The 15,210-nt window shown below is 38.9% G+C and overlaps 1 protein-coding gene across 3 annotated transcripts in view; it reads left to right on the top strand.

Moving 5' to 3' along the window:
• Positions 1-15,210, top strand: part of ORC5 (origin recognition complex subunit 5) — a 68,906-nt gene that overhangs the window by 22,690 nt on the left and 31,006 nt on the right. For 2 of the 3 annotated variants that reach the window (XM_042816145.1, XM_042816147.1), the window contains one exon: positions 8,199-8,309. In XM_042816145.1, coding sequence (XP_042672079.1) covers positions 8,199-8,309 — 111 coding nt within the window. Of the gene's footprint in view, positions 1-8,198; positions 8,310-12,766; positions 12,801-15,210 lie in introns of those variants that run through there. The other variant, XM_042816146.1, reaches the window with a different exon arrangement.

The following is a 15,210-nucleotide window of genomic DNA, read 5'->3' as shown; positions in this document are numbered from 1 at the left end:
ACATTTTTATTTCATGAGAATTTATTGTACTGTAAATTTGTCCTCCGTATCTTTTTTTATAGCTGAATGTGCTCAATAAAACTATATAAAGGTCATCTTAGATTGGCTTGGGTTGAAAGGGAATCTTAAAGATAATCTGGTTCCAACCTCTGTGCTGTGAGCGGAGTTGTCACCCACCAGCTCAGACTGCCCAGGGCCTCATCCAGCCTGGCTTTGAATACATCCAGGGATGCCACCCTCTGAGCAAAAACATAGCTCTCCCTTCTTCTAGTTTATAGCCTTCACTATCAGACCGAGCAAAAAATGTGTCTCCTTCCTGCTTATAAGCTCCCCTCAAGTACCAGAGGGCTTCAGCGAGGTCTCACTGGAGCATTCTCCCAGCTAAACAAGCCCAGCTCCGTCAGCTTTTCTTTGTAGCAAGGCGCTCCAGCCCGGTGAGCAACTTTGTAGGCCTCTTCTGGACATGTCCAGCAGCTCCACATCCTTGTGCTGGAGGTCCTAGGCCTCGATGCTGTACTCCAGAAGTGGCCTCAAGAGGGCAGAGTAGAGGGGAAAGTTCCCTCCCTGCCAGCCATCCCTCTTTTGGCCCAGGGTAGTTGGCCTTCCAGGCTGCAGAGATACACTGCTGGCTCATGTCCAGATTTTTGTCCACCAGCATCCCTGAGTCCTTCTCCACAGGACTTGTCTGAATGAGTTCTTCTCCAAGTCTGCACACATCTGGGATTGCCCAGATACAGCACCGTGCACCTGGCCCTATTGAACCTCATTAGGTGCTTATGTGCCTATTTTTCAGCCTTTTCCAGGTCCCTCTGGATGGCATCCCTTCTTTTTGTTCTATCAGCTTGGTGTCATCAGCAAACTTGCTGAGGGTGCACTCAATATTATGAATAAAGATAGCATGTCTAGAAGAGCCAGGTTCCACAATTTCTATCAAGCACATTAAAGTAACAAATGATTTTGAAAATCAAATCACTTCAATTCCTAGTTATGTTTAAGATATAAGGACTTTAAATTTGTATGTTGAGGCTTGAGAACTTTGCACTTCTGTCTGTTCTTTACATAGAAAGAATCCATTAACCGAAAAAAGGTAATTATTCCATCAGACTATTAACTAAACTTGTCATAGTTATAAGTATCTAAACATAACTGATTTTGGTGAAGCTGTATCAGTTTTTACTGACAGATGCTTGATGTACTTGGAAAGCAAGTACCTGTATGTGTATTTGTAGATGTAATCTAAGAGGAAAAATCAAATTAACATTTGTAAACTGTTGAGTTGCTTTTAGATGAACTATAAAATCAGGAGCAGTGCGGGTAGACTAAATCCATGTGGAAATCATCATTATGCCCTTCCTTTTCTGTGCCACAAGCAGTGTGGCTGAAAAATTTGATTTGATAATTTCTTAGCTTAAATAACCCTTCCTTCTGAACCTGCCCTCATTTTTCGTTTGGCCCTGCAGGAGATTAGAGTCCCACCTATTTCTGTAGTGGTACTGATTATACTTGTGAAAATTTGATTTTTAATTTTACTTCAACTATTGCACCTTTAAGTAGATAACTAAGCATATGTAGGAATTCTTAAATCTATGTGTACAGGACATGTATTCAAGATGTCATACCTCTTCTCTCTGGCACGTGAACTCTAGAGATATTTCGGAGCATGTGATTATTTTAAGGACTGTTATCTTCTTGAAATACATCCACATCTTAATTAGTTGATAAATCATTTTCAGAAGAGAGAGAGTGGAGAAATAATTGCTGTGCCTTAGACCAGAATGTTCTTCCTGCAGCCTCTGCAAGAGCGGTGTTTTGTTTTATTCTCTCAGCAATAGGGTTTTCAGCCTTAGTGATGAGATGGGAACAACTAGGGAGATGAGAACAGCTAGGAATTTGGAAAAAAAGGGGAAAATAAGAGATGGGATGATAGAATATAGAGGTCACGGTCACCTTAACTGTGCTGTAGAGCCTGTACTTCTGTTTAATTGTTAAATGCACTTATATCTGAATTTACTTCTTAGTGCTCAGAAGTACTTCCATTAATGATTAATTTATTTCATTTTGTTACTGTTCCTGCAGCATCAGACCATGCAGGCACAGTCTCTGCCCTGTAGTCTATTTACATTTTCGTGGAAATGAAATACTATCATGTAGGTACAAAAACAGAATAGGAAGAGCTACTGAGGAAATAAAAGTAAACGAGGGTAACTGACAAGATCCATGTAGTTATGTAAGCAAAATTAATGGCCCAAAAGTTTAAGATTTCAGTTATTTTTTTTTCTTTTTAGTATTTATTAGATTAGTTCTAGTTTTCTTGGTTTTCCCTTTAGCCTACTGCTGAAGCTTTGGGCTGTTGTTCAGAAAGTGTGATTAGATGTGTGCATTTAAATGAGCTTGCTTTGTTGCCCACCTGTAAGTAAGTTTCATTATCAGGACAGCCCAAATTTGCGAAAGATCTCATCTTCTACCTTTGTTGTATTAAAAATTAATATTACTTTGAAGAGAATTAAAACTTTGTAACCCTGTACATCAAATGTACTGAACAGAAGATATCTACTATGTTACATTAAACTGATTGCATGCAAGAAACTGAAATATGTCTTGGGGAATAATTAACACGACAGAACTTTGTAGCATTTCAGGAGGTCTTTTCCTTCTCTAAGAGCTCTGGTTTTCTTTGTAGTGGACAAGTAAAAGGGCGCTTTCACTCCTTACAGTTGATGCCAGAAATTCTAACTGGTTGTAGGCCAGAGTCTGGTTTTGAAACTTTTTCAGGCACTGTACTTGCAATAGCAGAGAAGAGGACTTCAGGTCCCACAGGGATCTTCTAGACCAGCATTTCTTTTACTGCCCTCTGACTTTTATAAATACTGCACAGAGATGCAGTGACCTAGATGTAACCTTATATACTTGATTTTACAGTGAAGGAAATGGAAATACAGGAATAAAGGATTACATATGCAGTGTTACAAGGAGGGGCTGACTTGCTTGTGTTTTTCACACCAATTGTATGTGCTTATGTACCTTTGCTTAGAAAAACTTGTCTAACATCATATTTAGAGTTCACATTTGCTTAAATCCAGGGGGATGCTGCATTTAAACTAGTCTCCTATAGACAGTGCACAGCCAGTTGATGTGGGCATTGGAGTGCAGTGCAAGATTCATCTGATGCTAAAGTAGGTTCTGTATTGAATTGGATAAATTGCACCATAAACTATATTGATTAGATTTCTACTGGCTATAATGGGAGCTTAGGAAACTAGTTTGGCTGTACGTACCCACTTGGCAGGAAGCTAACATTAGGTGAAATAAATCCTGCCTTAAATGTTTAGGTACAGCCAGGCTTAAAATCTGAAGGCATTGCTTTTGCTTTCTAATTAGAAAAGTAAATCTTTTGAATTCCCCATGAGGGGAAAAAATTGCCTTTATTTACCTTGTTGCAGATAAGAGCAGAATTTGTTGGGTTTCTTCACATGGTTGATCTGGAACAATGTTTTTTCTATTTAAGTGAGATTTTTCCTGGTGGAGCTTCTTTTGCAGGAGTTTGCTTTTAGAAGTGATCAGATGTATTGGTGGTTGTTTTATTTTGTTGGAGGATACTTTGACTTTAACCTAGAATTTATTTGTTATTGTTTTTTTAATTTCTAGCATACACCCCATGATACTTCAGTTGTATAACAGTGAGGGAAATTTAGAAATACTTTCTGCTCAAAACAGTGAGTAGTTCCATCTGTTAGCATTTATGATAATAAAGGTTGAAAGTTCAGCCAATTGAGGTTAAGAGTTTTCATCTTATTGTACAGGTAATTTAGTTTGGGTTAAGCTTTTACTATGTAAGAATGCTTCTAATCCTCATTCTTGTTCCTGAAATGTTGCCATGTGAGTATGGGATTTCGAGTTGTGAAGTTCTGAAAGGCTTAGGTCATTTAAACACTGGGACTATGAAACTGCACAAGCACACACAGTGACAACTGGGGAAGAGAATCATAGGATCACAGAATGGCCTGGGTTGAAAAAGACCGCAATGATCATCTGGTTTCAACCCCCTTCTATGTGCAGAATCACCAACCACCAGATCAGGCTGCCAGAGCCACATCCAACCTGGTGTTTTTTAAACCCCTAAGCAAGGGCATGTAGATTTGATAGCTCTAAAAATTCATGAATTATTATTTTGAATGTGGAAGATATCTTTCTTTGTGAAACAATATGAGGGTTCCCTTGGGTTTTCGCAAGTGCTGTTTTATGCGGTATTTTGCCTCAGTTCATTCCAGAAGATCTTCATAAATCTTATTCTTCTCTATCTTCTGTTTGGAAGAATTTCTGAACTGTTCCTGCTCTTACAGGAATTTATTTCTGCCAAAGAATTCCAGTAAAGTGTGAGTTCTAGAAGGAGCACTTCATTTTATTTAACTCTCCTGGCTTTTCCAGAAGAAACGATTTCTTAAATTTGAAAATTCAAATCTGTTAAAGCAGAAGGATGATAATGTGAAAAAAACAGACTTGTATGCTAAATGCAACTTCAGGAATTACTGTATGCTGATTGTGCTTGCTAGCTACTTGGGGTGTACATGTTTTAATAGTTATTGTATGTTTGTTGACGTCTTCTGGTTGATATTGGAGAATATGCTTCATGGAACTGTTGTTGAGAAGCAGAAGGTTGAGATGGTGTGCAGTTCATATCTTCCATTTTATCTGCATTTTGAGGGTGCCAGAAGAGGGGTGGCCAGCAGGGACAGGGAGGTGATCGTCCCCTTCTACTCTGCTAAGGCCCCATCTGGAGTATGCGTCCAGTTATGGAGCCTCCAGTACAAGAAAGACAGGGAGCTGTCCAGAGGAGGGACAGAGGGTCCAGAGGAGAGCCACGAAGATGATCAGGGAGCACCTGCTCTATGAGGACAGGCTGAGAGAGCTGGGCTTGTTCAGCCTGGAGAAAAGAAGGCTGCAGGGTGACCTCACTGCAGCATTTCAGTACCTAAAGGGAGCCTACAAACAGGAGGGGAATCAACTCTTTGAAAGGGTTGATAACTGCAGGACGAGGGGAAATGGTTTGAAGTTGAGGGAGGGAAGATTTAGGTTGGGTGTCAGGGGGAATTCTTTACAGAGAGAGTGGTGAGGTGCTGGAACAGGCTGCCCAGCGGGGTTGTGGGTGCCCTGACCCTGGAGGTGTTCAAGGCCAGACTGGATGGGGCTCTGGGCAGCCTGGTCTGGTATGGGGAGGTTGGTGGCCCTGCATGTGGCAGGGGGCTTGGAGATTTGTGATCCTTGAGATCCCTTCCAATCCGGGGTTCTGTGATTCTGTGGTGCTGTGTTAGAGGAATTGGGCTTATCTGTATAGATGGTTTTAGTACGGTTTTGATGACATGTTTCTGATATTACTTCTTTCTTTGTTAGCGAAGAGATAGCTTTAGGGACACCTCCTGGATTTTTGAAGCTAAAGCATGTATTGGAAGTGTTCTTTTGTTCTGCTGAAGAAATTACTTTTCTAAAATCTAATGCCACAGAGGTGCTGTTGGTATATTTGTGTGATGTCCTTTTCCAGAAGCATTTTTAAATAAACTCTTCTGATATTCCTCTTTAATCTTGTCTGCTTTGCTAGTAAGAATGGAACAACGTATGCTACAAAAAAGGAAACTGAATGTCAAAGTAGAGAGAATGAAATACACACTTAAGGAAAACACTTGTTTCCTTTTATCAGAACTTTTGACAATCTGGGTCATGAATACAACTCTGTATTCCTGACAGTATTGCATGTGTGGAGGAGAATTTTGTATTATCCAGTTCTGTGCTCTATGAACTGTATTTTTCCTATTTGTAAAATGGCTTACTTAAAAAATACTTGAGAAAAAAACTTCATGCTGCAAATCGGGAATTTGTTTCTGTGTTTTATTTTGAATTCGCTGTAGTCTGCAGTGCCTAAAATGTCTATCACTTTGTCTGGTAGCAGCTCTTAGGAGAAAATGTAATGGCTTTAATTTGGCAGCTGAAGTCATGGGAAGTGAATCCCTGCTTAGCAGTCCTTGGGCCACATCTGAAACTGTGTTGAGTTCTGCCCCATCTCCAGTATGGGACATATCAGTGAGTTGGCCAAGTTCATCCCCATGCTGGTCAAGGGCTGGAGCACTTGTCCTGTGAGGGGAGGCTGAGGGAAGGCCTGTCTGTACCTGAGTGAGAAACACTGGGCATAAGCTGAAAGAAGATGTTTGTACCAGGTGTAAAGGAAAGACTTTCCCCTATAGTGACAGTCAAGAAGTGTCACTGTCTTCCTGTAGAGGCAGAGTGCACTCTGTATCCTTTGAGGTTTACAAGACTGTGCTGATGTAGTCCTGTTTAACCTGTTTGGTCTCACAGCTGACCCTGCTCTGAGCAGGAGGGATTTGAATTGAGACCTCCTGAAGCCCTATCTATCTGCGCACTGATAACATCCCCACAAACCTTTTCCTCTCAAGGTTAAGCAGTTCAGCTCTCAGCATCCTCGTATGACAGGTGCTTTGCAGTCTATTCAATTTGCACATAAATTTAAATGTAATTCAGTACAGTAGCCAGCAAAGCTTTTGAGTAGCTGGAGGGAATCTAGTCACTCCATAAAGTGATTTACCAACCATTACCTGGGCATCTGCAGGAGGGTCATTCTGACTCCATCAGGTGTATCTCTGGTGAGTGCAGCGGTGCAGACTATTAAATTTAGGTCTTCAAATCAGGAAGGTGAATCCTATTCTTATAGTTTTCCACTTTGCTATGTAAAGAGTAGAGCAGTTTAGAAACTTATACGAGAATAGATGAATGGATAGAGAATTTGAGTCTGATGCTTAATAAATTAATACAGCGGTTCATGTTGGTCTGCTTCAAAGATGAATGCTGTTCGTTAAGTTTCTTAAAATACAGGTATAGGTGCTTATGAAAGATAGGAAAGGTATGTGTTTAAATGACTTTCTTAAAAGCAAGTGTATTATCTGCTGTTTTTTGAAGATGAAGTCATAGTTTTGTCATTGTGCCTAATGAATGAAAGTGGCTTAGTTATGTATGTGAATTTAGTAGCTGTGATGAGTTTTTGTCCTCATGGATTTATCCAATGATATTTGGCTGTTGGTGAAGAACTCATCAGAGCTATTTTGTGTGTTCTTGTAACAACTATGTGAAAATCAGTGGGGTCTGCAAGGTGGTTCTGCTTTATATTTCTGCATGGCTTGCAGTTGTTCTTTGCCTGAAGTTTGGTAGATTCTGAGTTCAGAAAGTCAGTTCTCTGAGGCTAGCAGTAATGAAGCTTTAGTCATATATATATATATATATATATATATGTGAGCAAATGACACTTGTTGAATTGAGGGAGTGAAGGGGTTTGATTGAATAACCTCCAGGCACATCCAGAAGTGCCTTCTGGCCTCAACCATCTTGTGATTCGATAGACTAATATAAATGAAGTGAAATTCAAGAATCTATCTATGCTGTGTTTTTGTAGCACTGCTACCTTGTCTGTTGGTATAGATTAAAAGAAGTACCACAAGAGAAGCAGAGAAAAAAGGGAAAACTATGTTTTAAATCTTCTATGCTGTTTTTTTCCCTTTACATAGATTTTGAATGACTAGAATAATTCAGAGTCTAGTAAAATAGGTCAACAGGAATATGTAGTTGATCCCCTGTGCATTTACTTGGTCACTAACTCTTTTCAAAGCAGACTTTAAAATGTGTAAATATTTGTGCTGAACTTACCTTCTGGCAGCAGAAAGTCCCTGCCTGTTCCTTTAGTTATCAATAACTATTAAAGAATCTTTTGCTCTAGTTGTATATTTTTGTATGTGAGCCTCAGCCTCAACTCTATTGTGTTCACAGGAATATTCTTTACATCACTTTATCTACTTGTCATCAACGTTGCTGGTTGATGCCCATTCTGAATCCACGAAATTTAAATCTGGAAACATTATTGATGTTCTAGAGAAGTTCATAATTTTAGAAAATCTTAAATAGCCAGAAGATTTCAGCTATTGATGATTTTCTAAAATTAAGAACTTATAGAATCAGTTGTTTTAGGGCAGAATGTAACCTGTTGTTTCAGTATAGTATTCACAGGAGCCAGTGTATTTATATATAAAAAAAAGACTACTGTGAGTGATTATGCCTCCCTAGAGACTGAAAATTACAAGAATAGCATCTTGTGATACTCTGGGAAAAATCTCCTGGATTAAAAACTCCTGTTTGTTTTTCAGACCAGCAATCACCTCCTTGGACCAAAGCCGTTTCCTCTGGACAGATTATTAGCAATATTGTATAGCATTGTGGACAACAGAGTTGCTCCAACTGCAAATATATTTTCCCAGGTGAGTACATATGTACTTACTTTTATTTCCTGTACATTGTCTGTGGAATTTTTGAAAAGGCTTCACACTGGTATGTGTGTGGAGGTGTTTTGTGGGTTCTTTAAGTTGCTATTTTAATGGAATATAATGGAAAAATAAGCACATTATTAATTTAAGTTGAAGTCTTGTGGTAGTATTTATCTACATTAGTAGCTATGAATACAAGCTTTTATCTGTGTAATGATCTGAAACTTTATAACAGCTACAATATTTCTTGATCATGGAATGTTATCTGTGTTGGTTAGCTTGTTGAATTCTCACTGAAGTCTGCTAGCCTTTCTTGCGTTTCAGTTTAAGTGTGTAAATGTTCTCTATCTTACTGACAGAATTAGTCACCGATAATGTGTTACAGAAGTTGCAGTAGTCAAGAAAGAGCAGAGGGAGGAGTAAGGTCTCTGAAGGTGAAAAGTACCTGCTGTGGCATACATATGTCATAGGGATGATATTTTTCCTTTGGACCAACTTTGTTTTTCAGGGTCCAGTCAGTTTCCCATTTCACTAGGTGGCAGCATAACTATAGCATTGAGTGAAATGCAGCAAGTGTAGGATTCTCTCTGGTCTCTCTAAAGCTCTGCATTTATCAGTTGTAAATATCTGTTCTTTAATGTCAGCTTGATTCTTAGAGCTTCCATGTACACCTTAGAAGATCTCCATTTCCGCTGCTTTCTTGCTTTCCAGTTGACTTTTACTTAGAAATATTTTCTACATCTAATTGTTAAGTTTCAAATCAGGGATTGCTTAAATGATGTTTGTTTTCATGCAGAGTTCTAGGAAATAAGCTCGAGATACCTAACCAGTTCTGCAGTTTTAATCATCACTGTTCAGTGTTCTCACATGTTTAGGTTGGTGAAGTTCATCTCTCATATTTGCAGAACAATCCACTACAAATAATACACATTTTAAAATTAAGAAATGCAAGAACAAGTGAATTATAGTGCTTTATTTAATCACTGGTCTGTGTATTTGTTGATAATGATAAGGTGCTTGTATGAAGGGGCATCAGAGGTTGTTGAAGCACGCTGGTCCAGTCTTTGGCTGGCTTCAGCTTTGTAGCTACGTGGAGTTTCTTTGGAACAGAAATAATTCAGTGATACTAATGTCAGTAAAAATGTCTAATATTGGACAACAGTATCTGTTCACTATTTTTTCTTCTGGCTGAAATGTCAGAGGTGGCTTGAGATAAACTGCTTTTCTAAGTGCGTGGATTCTTTAACTCACTGTACTGGGAAGTTTGTTGGTCAGTCTAATGGCGTCGCGTGGAGAAACGGTTGTGACTTTTATACCTCAGCTGTTATTGTTTGCTGCATTCAGTGCAATATATCTATTGATTTAAGACACAGCATTGAAGCTGAGACTTAATACAAAGACACAAAGGCATTATCTCAGTTAGTGATGAATGTTGATCAACAACGATAGAACTAGGGTTAGTTCAGTAAGAAGTGAATACGTGTCTTATAAGGTTGTTACAGAGTTGAATAAAATAGGATACAATCCAAGTAATGTTTGGGTTGGTTTCACTTGTGTTCTGTCTACTGTTGGTTGGGCATATAGGTACTTCTTGCATTAAGCCTTTCTTTCTCTTTCGTTAAATATTTGAATCCAAGCAGCAGTGATTTTAAACAGTTGTTTCATTTTAAAGTATGAAATAACTCAACACTAGATGGCAGTGTTGTCAAGGAGTTGGTATAGTAATATTTTCTTCTTAAAATATGCAGTTTAAACTGCAAAGATATGTTAGAAGGGTTCTGTTGAATTGTAATTAGGTTACGGCAAGCAGGTTGAAATTAAATTTGTTGATACCAAAATAAAGTATTGTTACTTCTTTGTCTCTAGGAACAAGTTTTGCATTAAATTTTAGTCTAAAATTCATTTCTAATGTAGAATAAAATAGAGCAGAATTTTAAAAGATTTTGAAGTAGTTGAATTGTACTTCAACTCAAATTGCTTAAAATACTTCATGTTTCACTGGTTATTTATTTATTTATTTTACTATTCTGAACTAGTTTCCAAATAGTTTTCCAAATAATTATTTGGGAGCTGAATTACCTTACAGCACCTATATTTTAGGCTATTAGATTGCCACAAGGTTTTTTTCTTCTTTCTTGTGTATAAAATAGGGAAATAATTATAGTACAGAAGTTTTAAAAAGCTGGAAATCAAACATCAGTCTCTTTAACTGATTCAGCTTTGTTTTTGTGCTCTTTCATTTGAAGACCAAAAGGCTGTACATGAACCAAATGCTTGTGAATTCTTCCCATGTGCTATCAGAAAATAGCATGCCTTGACTTTAAAGTTGATCAACGATCTCAGTCAGGATTCAAGGACTGGCAGCTGCTTTGAGATCTGCCGTGCTGCTGATTTCTTGATGTTTCTTATTGCTTCTTGTTTCTGCACATAATTTCTATTCATACCGAAATTGTGGTTATTAGCTTTTCCAAATGAAGCTTTCCTTGAGCAGAAAAAATTTCAATGTTCTGCTCAATGGTTGGGTTTATTAAAAATGCTTCATTTTCACAAAACAGAATTTCAACTTAAAATTTCAATCTTAATGCAACTTTTACCTTCTAATGTTAGTAACGTGAATAATATTAGCCACTGAACAATCTTGTACTTTTTCAAACAAAGTTAACGTGTGTCTTTTAGCTGTGTGGTCTTTACAGTTGATTCTTACTGGAATTGGGTTATATGACTTGGGTTATAAAATTTGATTTGCTCCCCCTGCCCTCACTAATTAGCAGAGCAAACAGCACCAGGAAAAACAAAAAGATACAAATTTACACTTCTGCAAATGAAAATTGTTTCCATTGCCATTTTTAAAGGTTGAACATTCTTCTGGTTTTTTTGTTTTTTTTTTTTCCATGTGCTATTTTTAAATAACATTTTTACACATCTAGTGAGGAATTGTTTGAGAGGAAGCGAAGGTGAGGTTTTTAGACAACTGATATTGGAACATATGTGAATATAAGTCTTCTTCTCCAGAATATCCTTTCTGTTGTTATTTTAGCAGTTCTAATTTATCATGATATTGCTTTTTAATACGTTTTGTGTTGCTGTTACGTATCACCGATTTGGTTGACTTTGCTTGTTTTCTAATCAAGAGATGAGGGAAATTAAATCAGTGATTTCTGTAACCATTTCAGAGGACACAATCTCCAACTGTTTTTCTTCAGATGCACTTCTGGGTAAGAATTTAGCAGATGAAAGACGATACTACCAACATCACTTGTGCCTCAGTTGGAGTTTGCACAGTTGATGTTTGAATTGCTGTATGGCTAGGTCGAGCATGTTGTAGTGGGGGAAAAAATGAAAAATGTTCAGCCAGTGCAGTGATGTGGTGTGCAGTCTGTATCCTACAATAGCAGCAAAGTCACATATCTGGGTAAGCTGGTTGATGTTTCCTAGCAGCTCGCCTTTGCAGCCCTGGGGAACCACCAGGACTATGATTTGGGTCCACAAGCACCCACTGTGCAGAGCTGCAAATCTGCATTGTGGCCAAACGTAATTGCTACAGGGTGGATGGATACCAGGAAAGTTTATGATATCTACCACAAGTGCATGTTGCACAGGTCTGTTCAGTCCGGTTTGTAGAAGGATAGTATTTCATTTTAGACTACTGTTACAGAATCACAGAATCACAGAATTGTAGGGGTTGGAAGGGACCTCCAGAGATCGAGTCCAACCCCCCTGCCAAAGCAGGTTCCCTACAGCAGGTCGCACAGGTAGGCATCCAGGCAGGTCTTGAACATCTCCAGAGAAGGAGACTCCACCACCTCCCTGGGCAGCCTGTTCCAGTGCTCCGTCACCTCACTGTAAAGAAGTTCTTGCGCACATTGGTGCAGAACTTCCTATGCTGCAGTTTCTGGCCGTTTCCCCTTGTCCTGTCTCCACTCACCACTGAAAAGAGTCTGGCCTCGCCATTCTGCCCCCCACACCTTAGATATTTGTAGTCCTGGATCAGGTCCCCTCTCAGTCTTCTTTTCTCAAGGCTGAACAGACCCAGTTCACTCAGCCTTTCCTCATAGGAGAGATGCTCCAGGCCCCTCACCATCTTTGTGTCCCTCCGCTGGACTCTTTCCAAGAGATCCCTGTCTTTTTTGTACTGGGGAGCCCAGAACTGGACGCAGTACTCCAGATGAGGCCTCACCAGGGCAGAGTAGAGGGGGAGGATCACCTCCCTCGACCTGCTGGCCACGCTCTTTTTAATGCACCCCAGGATGCCATTGGCCCTCTTGGCCACAAGGGCACACTGCTGGCTCATGGCCAACCTGTCATCCACCAGGACACCCAGGTCCCTCTCTGCAGAGCTCCTCTCCAGCAGCTCATCCCCCATCCTGTACTGGTGCATGCAATTCTTCCTCCCCACATGCAAGACTCTACACTTGCTTTTGTTAAACCTCATCCGGTTTTTTTCTGCCCAGCTCTCCAGCCTGTCCAAGTCTTGCTGAATGGCAGCACAGCCTCCAGGCATGTCAGCCAATCCTCCCAACTTCGTATCATCAGCAAACTTGCTGAGAGTGGCCATTATCCCCTCATCAAGGTCATTGATGAAGATGTTGAACAAGACCGGACCCAGCACAGACCCCTGAGGAACACCACTAGTTACAGGTCTCCAACCGGACTCTGCACTGCCAACGACGACCCTCTGTGCTATTTAGACAGAAATGCAGTCTTCTCTTGTTAAGAGTGTGCATGGAACGTTAAACAGGAATTATCAATATTTATTTAAATTGAAGCAGCTCTGTTTACATTGAAGTAGATTGGTGTTGTTCATTTAGTATCACAAGTAGGTGTTTTTCTTGTTATGGTTTACACTGTGAATTGCTAGCCAAAATCCACCAGTACTTCTGCCTCTACCAAAGTGATTTTTCATATTAATTCTCAGCTGTTTTTCACATGTCCTGTTTTCTATATCTTTTATTTTGCTTTTATTTTTTTTAGAATCATAGAATCATTAAGGCTGGAAAAGTCCTCTAATATCTAGACCAAATGTCCACCTTGTTGCAAAATATGTTTTTCATTAAAAAGATTGCTGAGATCTACTTGTATTTGAGTTGTGCTGTTGCTTTTATTCTCTGAAATTGAACTATCTCCTTTGTCTTGCTTACTTTTGCATACTTCATAAATAGTAACACATCCAGAACATTTGGAGAGAGGCCTATGCAGAGAGATGCAGTAACTGATCTCAGAACATAGTAATGGCCGAAACATGCTGATAGGTAACTTCACTTCTGTCTGCATTTCACTATAATGCATTAAAGTTAAGACTGTTAGGTTATTTTAAAATAGATCTATTTTATGCTTATATTTTTTATTTAAATAGTTATAATTCAGATATATCTATATGTAGTATACCTATATATGAAAACATTATTATATATACCCGATATTAATATATGTAGAATTAATTTGGTTAGAATTAATTTCTAGTCACTGTGCGTTTGGAAAATGAAATTTTCACGAAGGCTGTTTCTCTCTGTAGATATATAATGATGGATCTGCTATCTTATACTCCACAGCCTGCATTTCATTTAAAGATGTTTCTGATCTGTTTAACGCTGGATGCAAGAAAAGCATTTGAATTTCCTTAAGAGATCCACAAACTCTTAAACTAATGTGTATATATATATGTAAGAATTTGGATTGAAGGTTAAAAATTAACATTTTCCAATCTGGCAAACCCATAAATGCAATTCCAAGTGATGCTGGTTACAGAGCAAGTGATTTTATCTGAAGGTGGAATAAGTCTACAGCTCTAAGATTTAGAGTCATGTGTTAAGTAGCAATCTGATACAGATCTATTAGAAATACATAAAACCCCTGATGTATATAGAATGCTCCCAGCTGGAAGGAGCCAGAGGAATGTAATTTCCCTTGATTAAAATACCCTTTCTTGGAGCATAGAATACGGTCAGGTTTGTTTTCTTTTTCCTTCCTTTTTTGACTGCCCCTCATGGAATAGATTAGGGAATAACTAATATTGGCGTATGTCAACTGGAACAGTTTATGGCAATTTACCTACAAGATTTATTTGCCTGTGTTTTGCTAGCAGCGTACTTTATATCTCGCTATTTCATATGATAGTTTGATATTTAAAGTACTACTTTGTTGTTGTTGTTGTTTCCAGCTATGGTAAAATTCAGATGCCAAGACGATAGTAAGCATTCTGGTTTAGTTACCTACTTATTTGATAGGGAGTTTGCTTTTTGGCATGGCCTTTCTCAGACATCAGATACTCCTATCCTGGTCATAGTGCTAACTCAAACATTAGGTTGGATCCTCTTGATGAGGCAACTTTGAGAAAGAGTGCTGTCATCTTAGTGTTGTTTCCCACTTGAAAAAAGTGTAATGCATCTGCATAGCTCAGATTGTGTTAATATTTGAAAATACTCTGCTTTCCATTCTACACTTGAGAACTCTCGGCAGAAGAAGAATTAAGAAGAATTACGCTCTCTCTTTGCTCAGTCAGCAGTTCCTGCACAGTGTTCCAGCCTTCCTTGCTGTTGCAGGGACTGCTCATGGGAACGTTTTACATCCAACCTGTCTGAAGCATTCACTGCTAAGATGTGTGCATTTCCAGAGGAAAAGGTTTGGTTAAAAATACATATTGTGCACAGTATAGCTGCCCGTCTGATCATTCTAAAGAATTTTGCTTCCCAGTGTGCCACAGATAGGATGATTGAACATAAACTCTACACTCTGGGGTAGTTATCATTACTGGTAATTTTCATTACTGTTACAAATAGACTTCCCTTCTTCTTGCAGTGTCTGTGAAGGTCCACACATATGAGTATTATTCTTATATAACATCACTAACAGTTCTGTGTACATTCAGTCTCTTCAAGTTGTGCAACCCCTGTAGGCA

Source organism: Centrocercus urophasianus, unplaced genomic scaffold, assembly GCF_019232065.1.
Source record: "Centrocercus urophasianus isolate 14NV4802_14NV808 unplaced genomic scaffold, USGS_Curo_1.0 seq_15, whole genome shotgun sequence".
In the NCBI taxonomy this organism is placed as follows: domain Eukaryota; kingdom Metazoa; phylum Chordata; class Aves; order Galliformes; family Phasianidae; genus Centrocercus; species Centrocercus urophasianus.
Note: the sequence above shows the minus strand (reverse complement) of the source record. Positions and strands in the feature narration are given on the sequence as shown.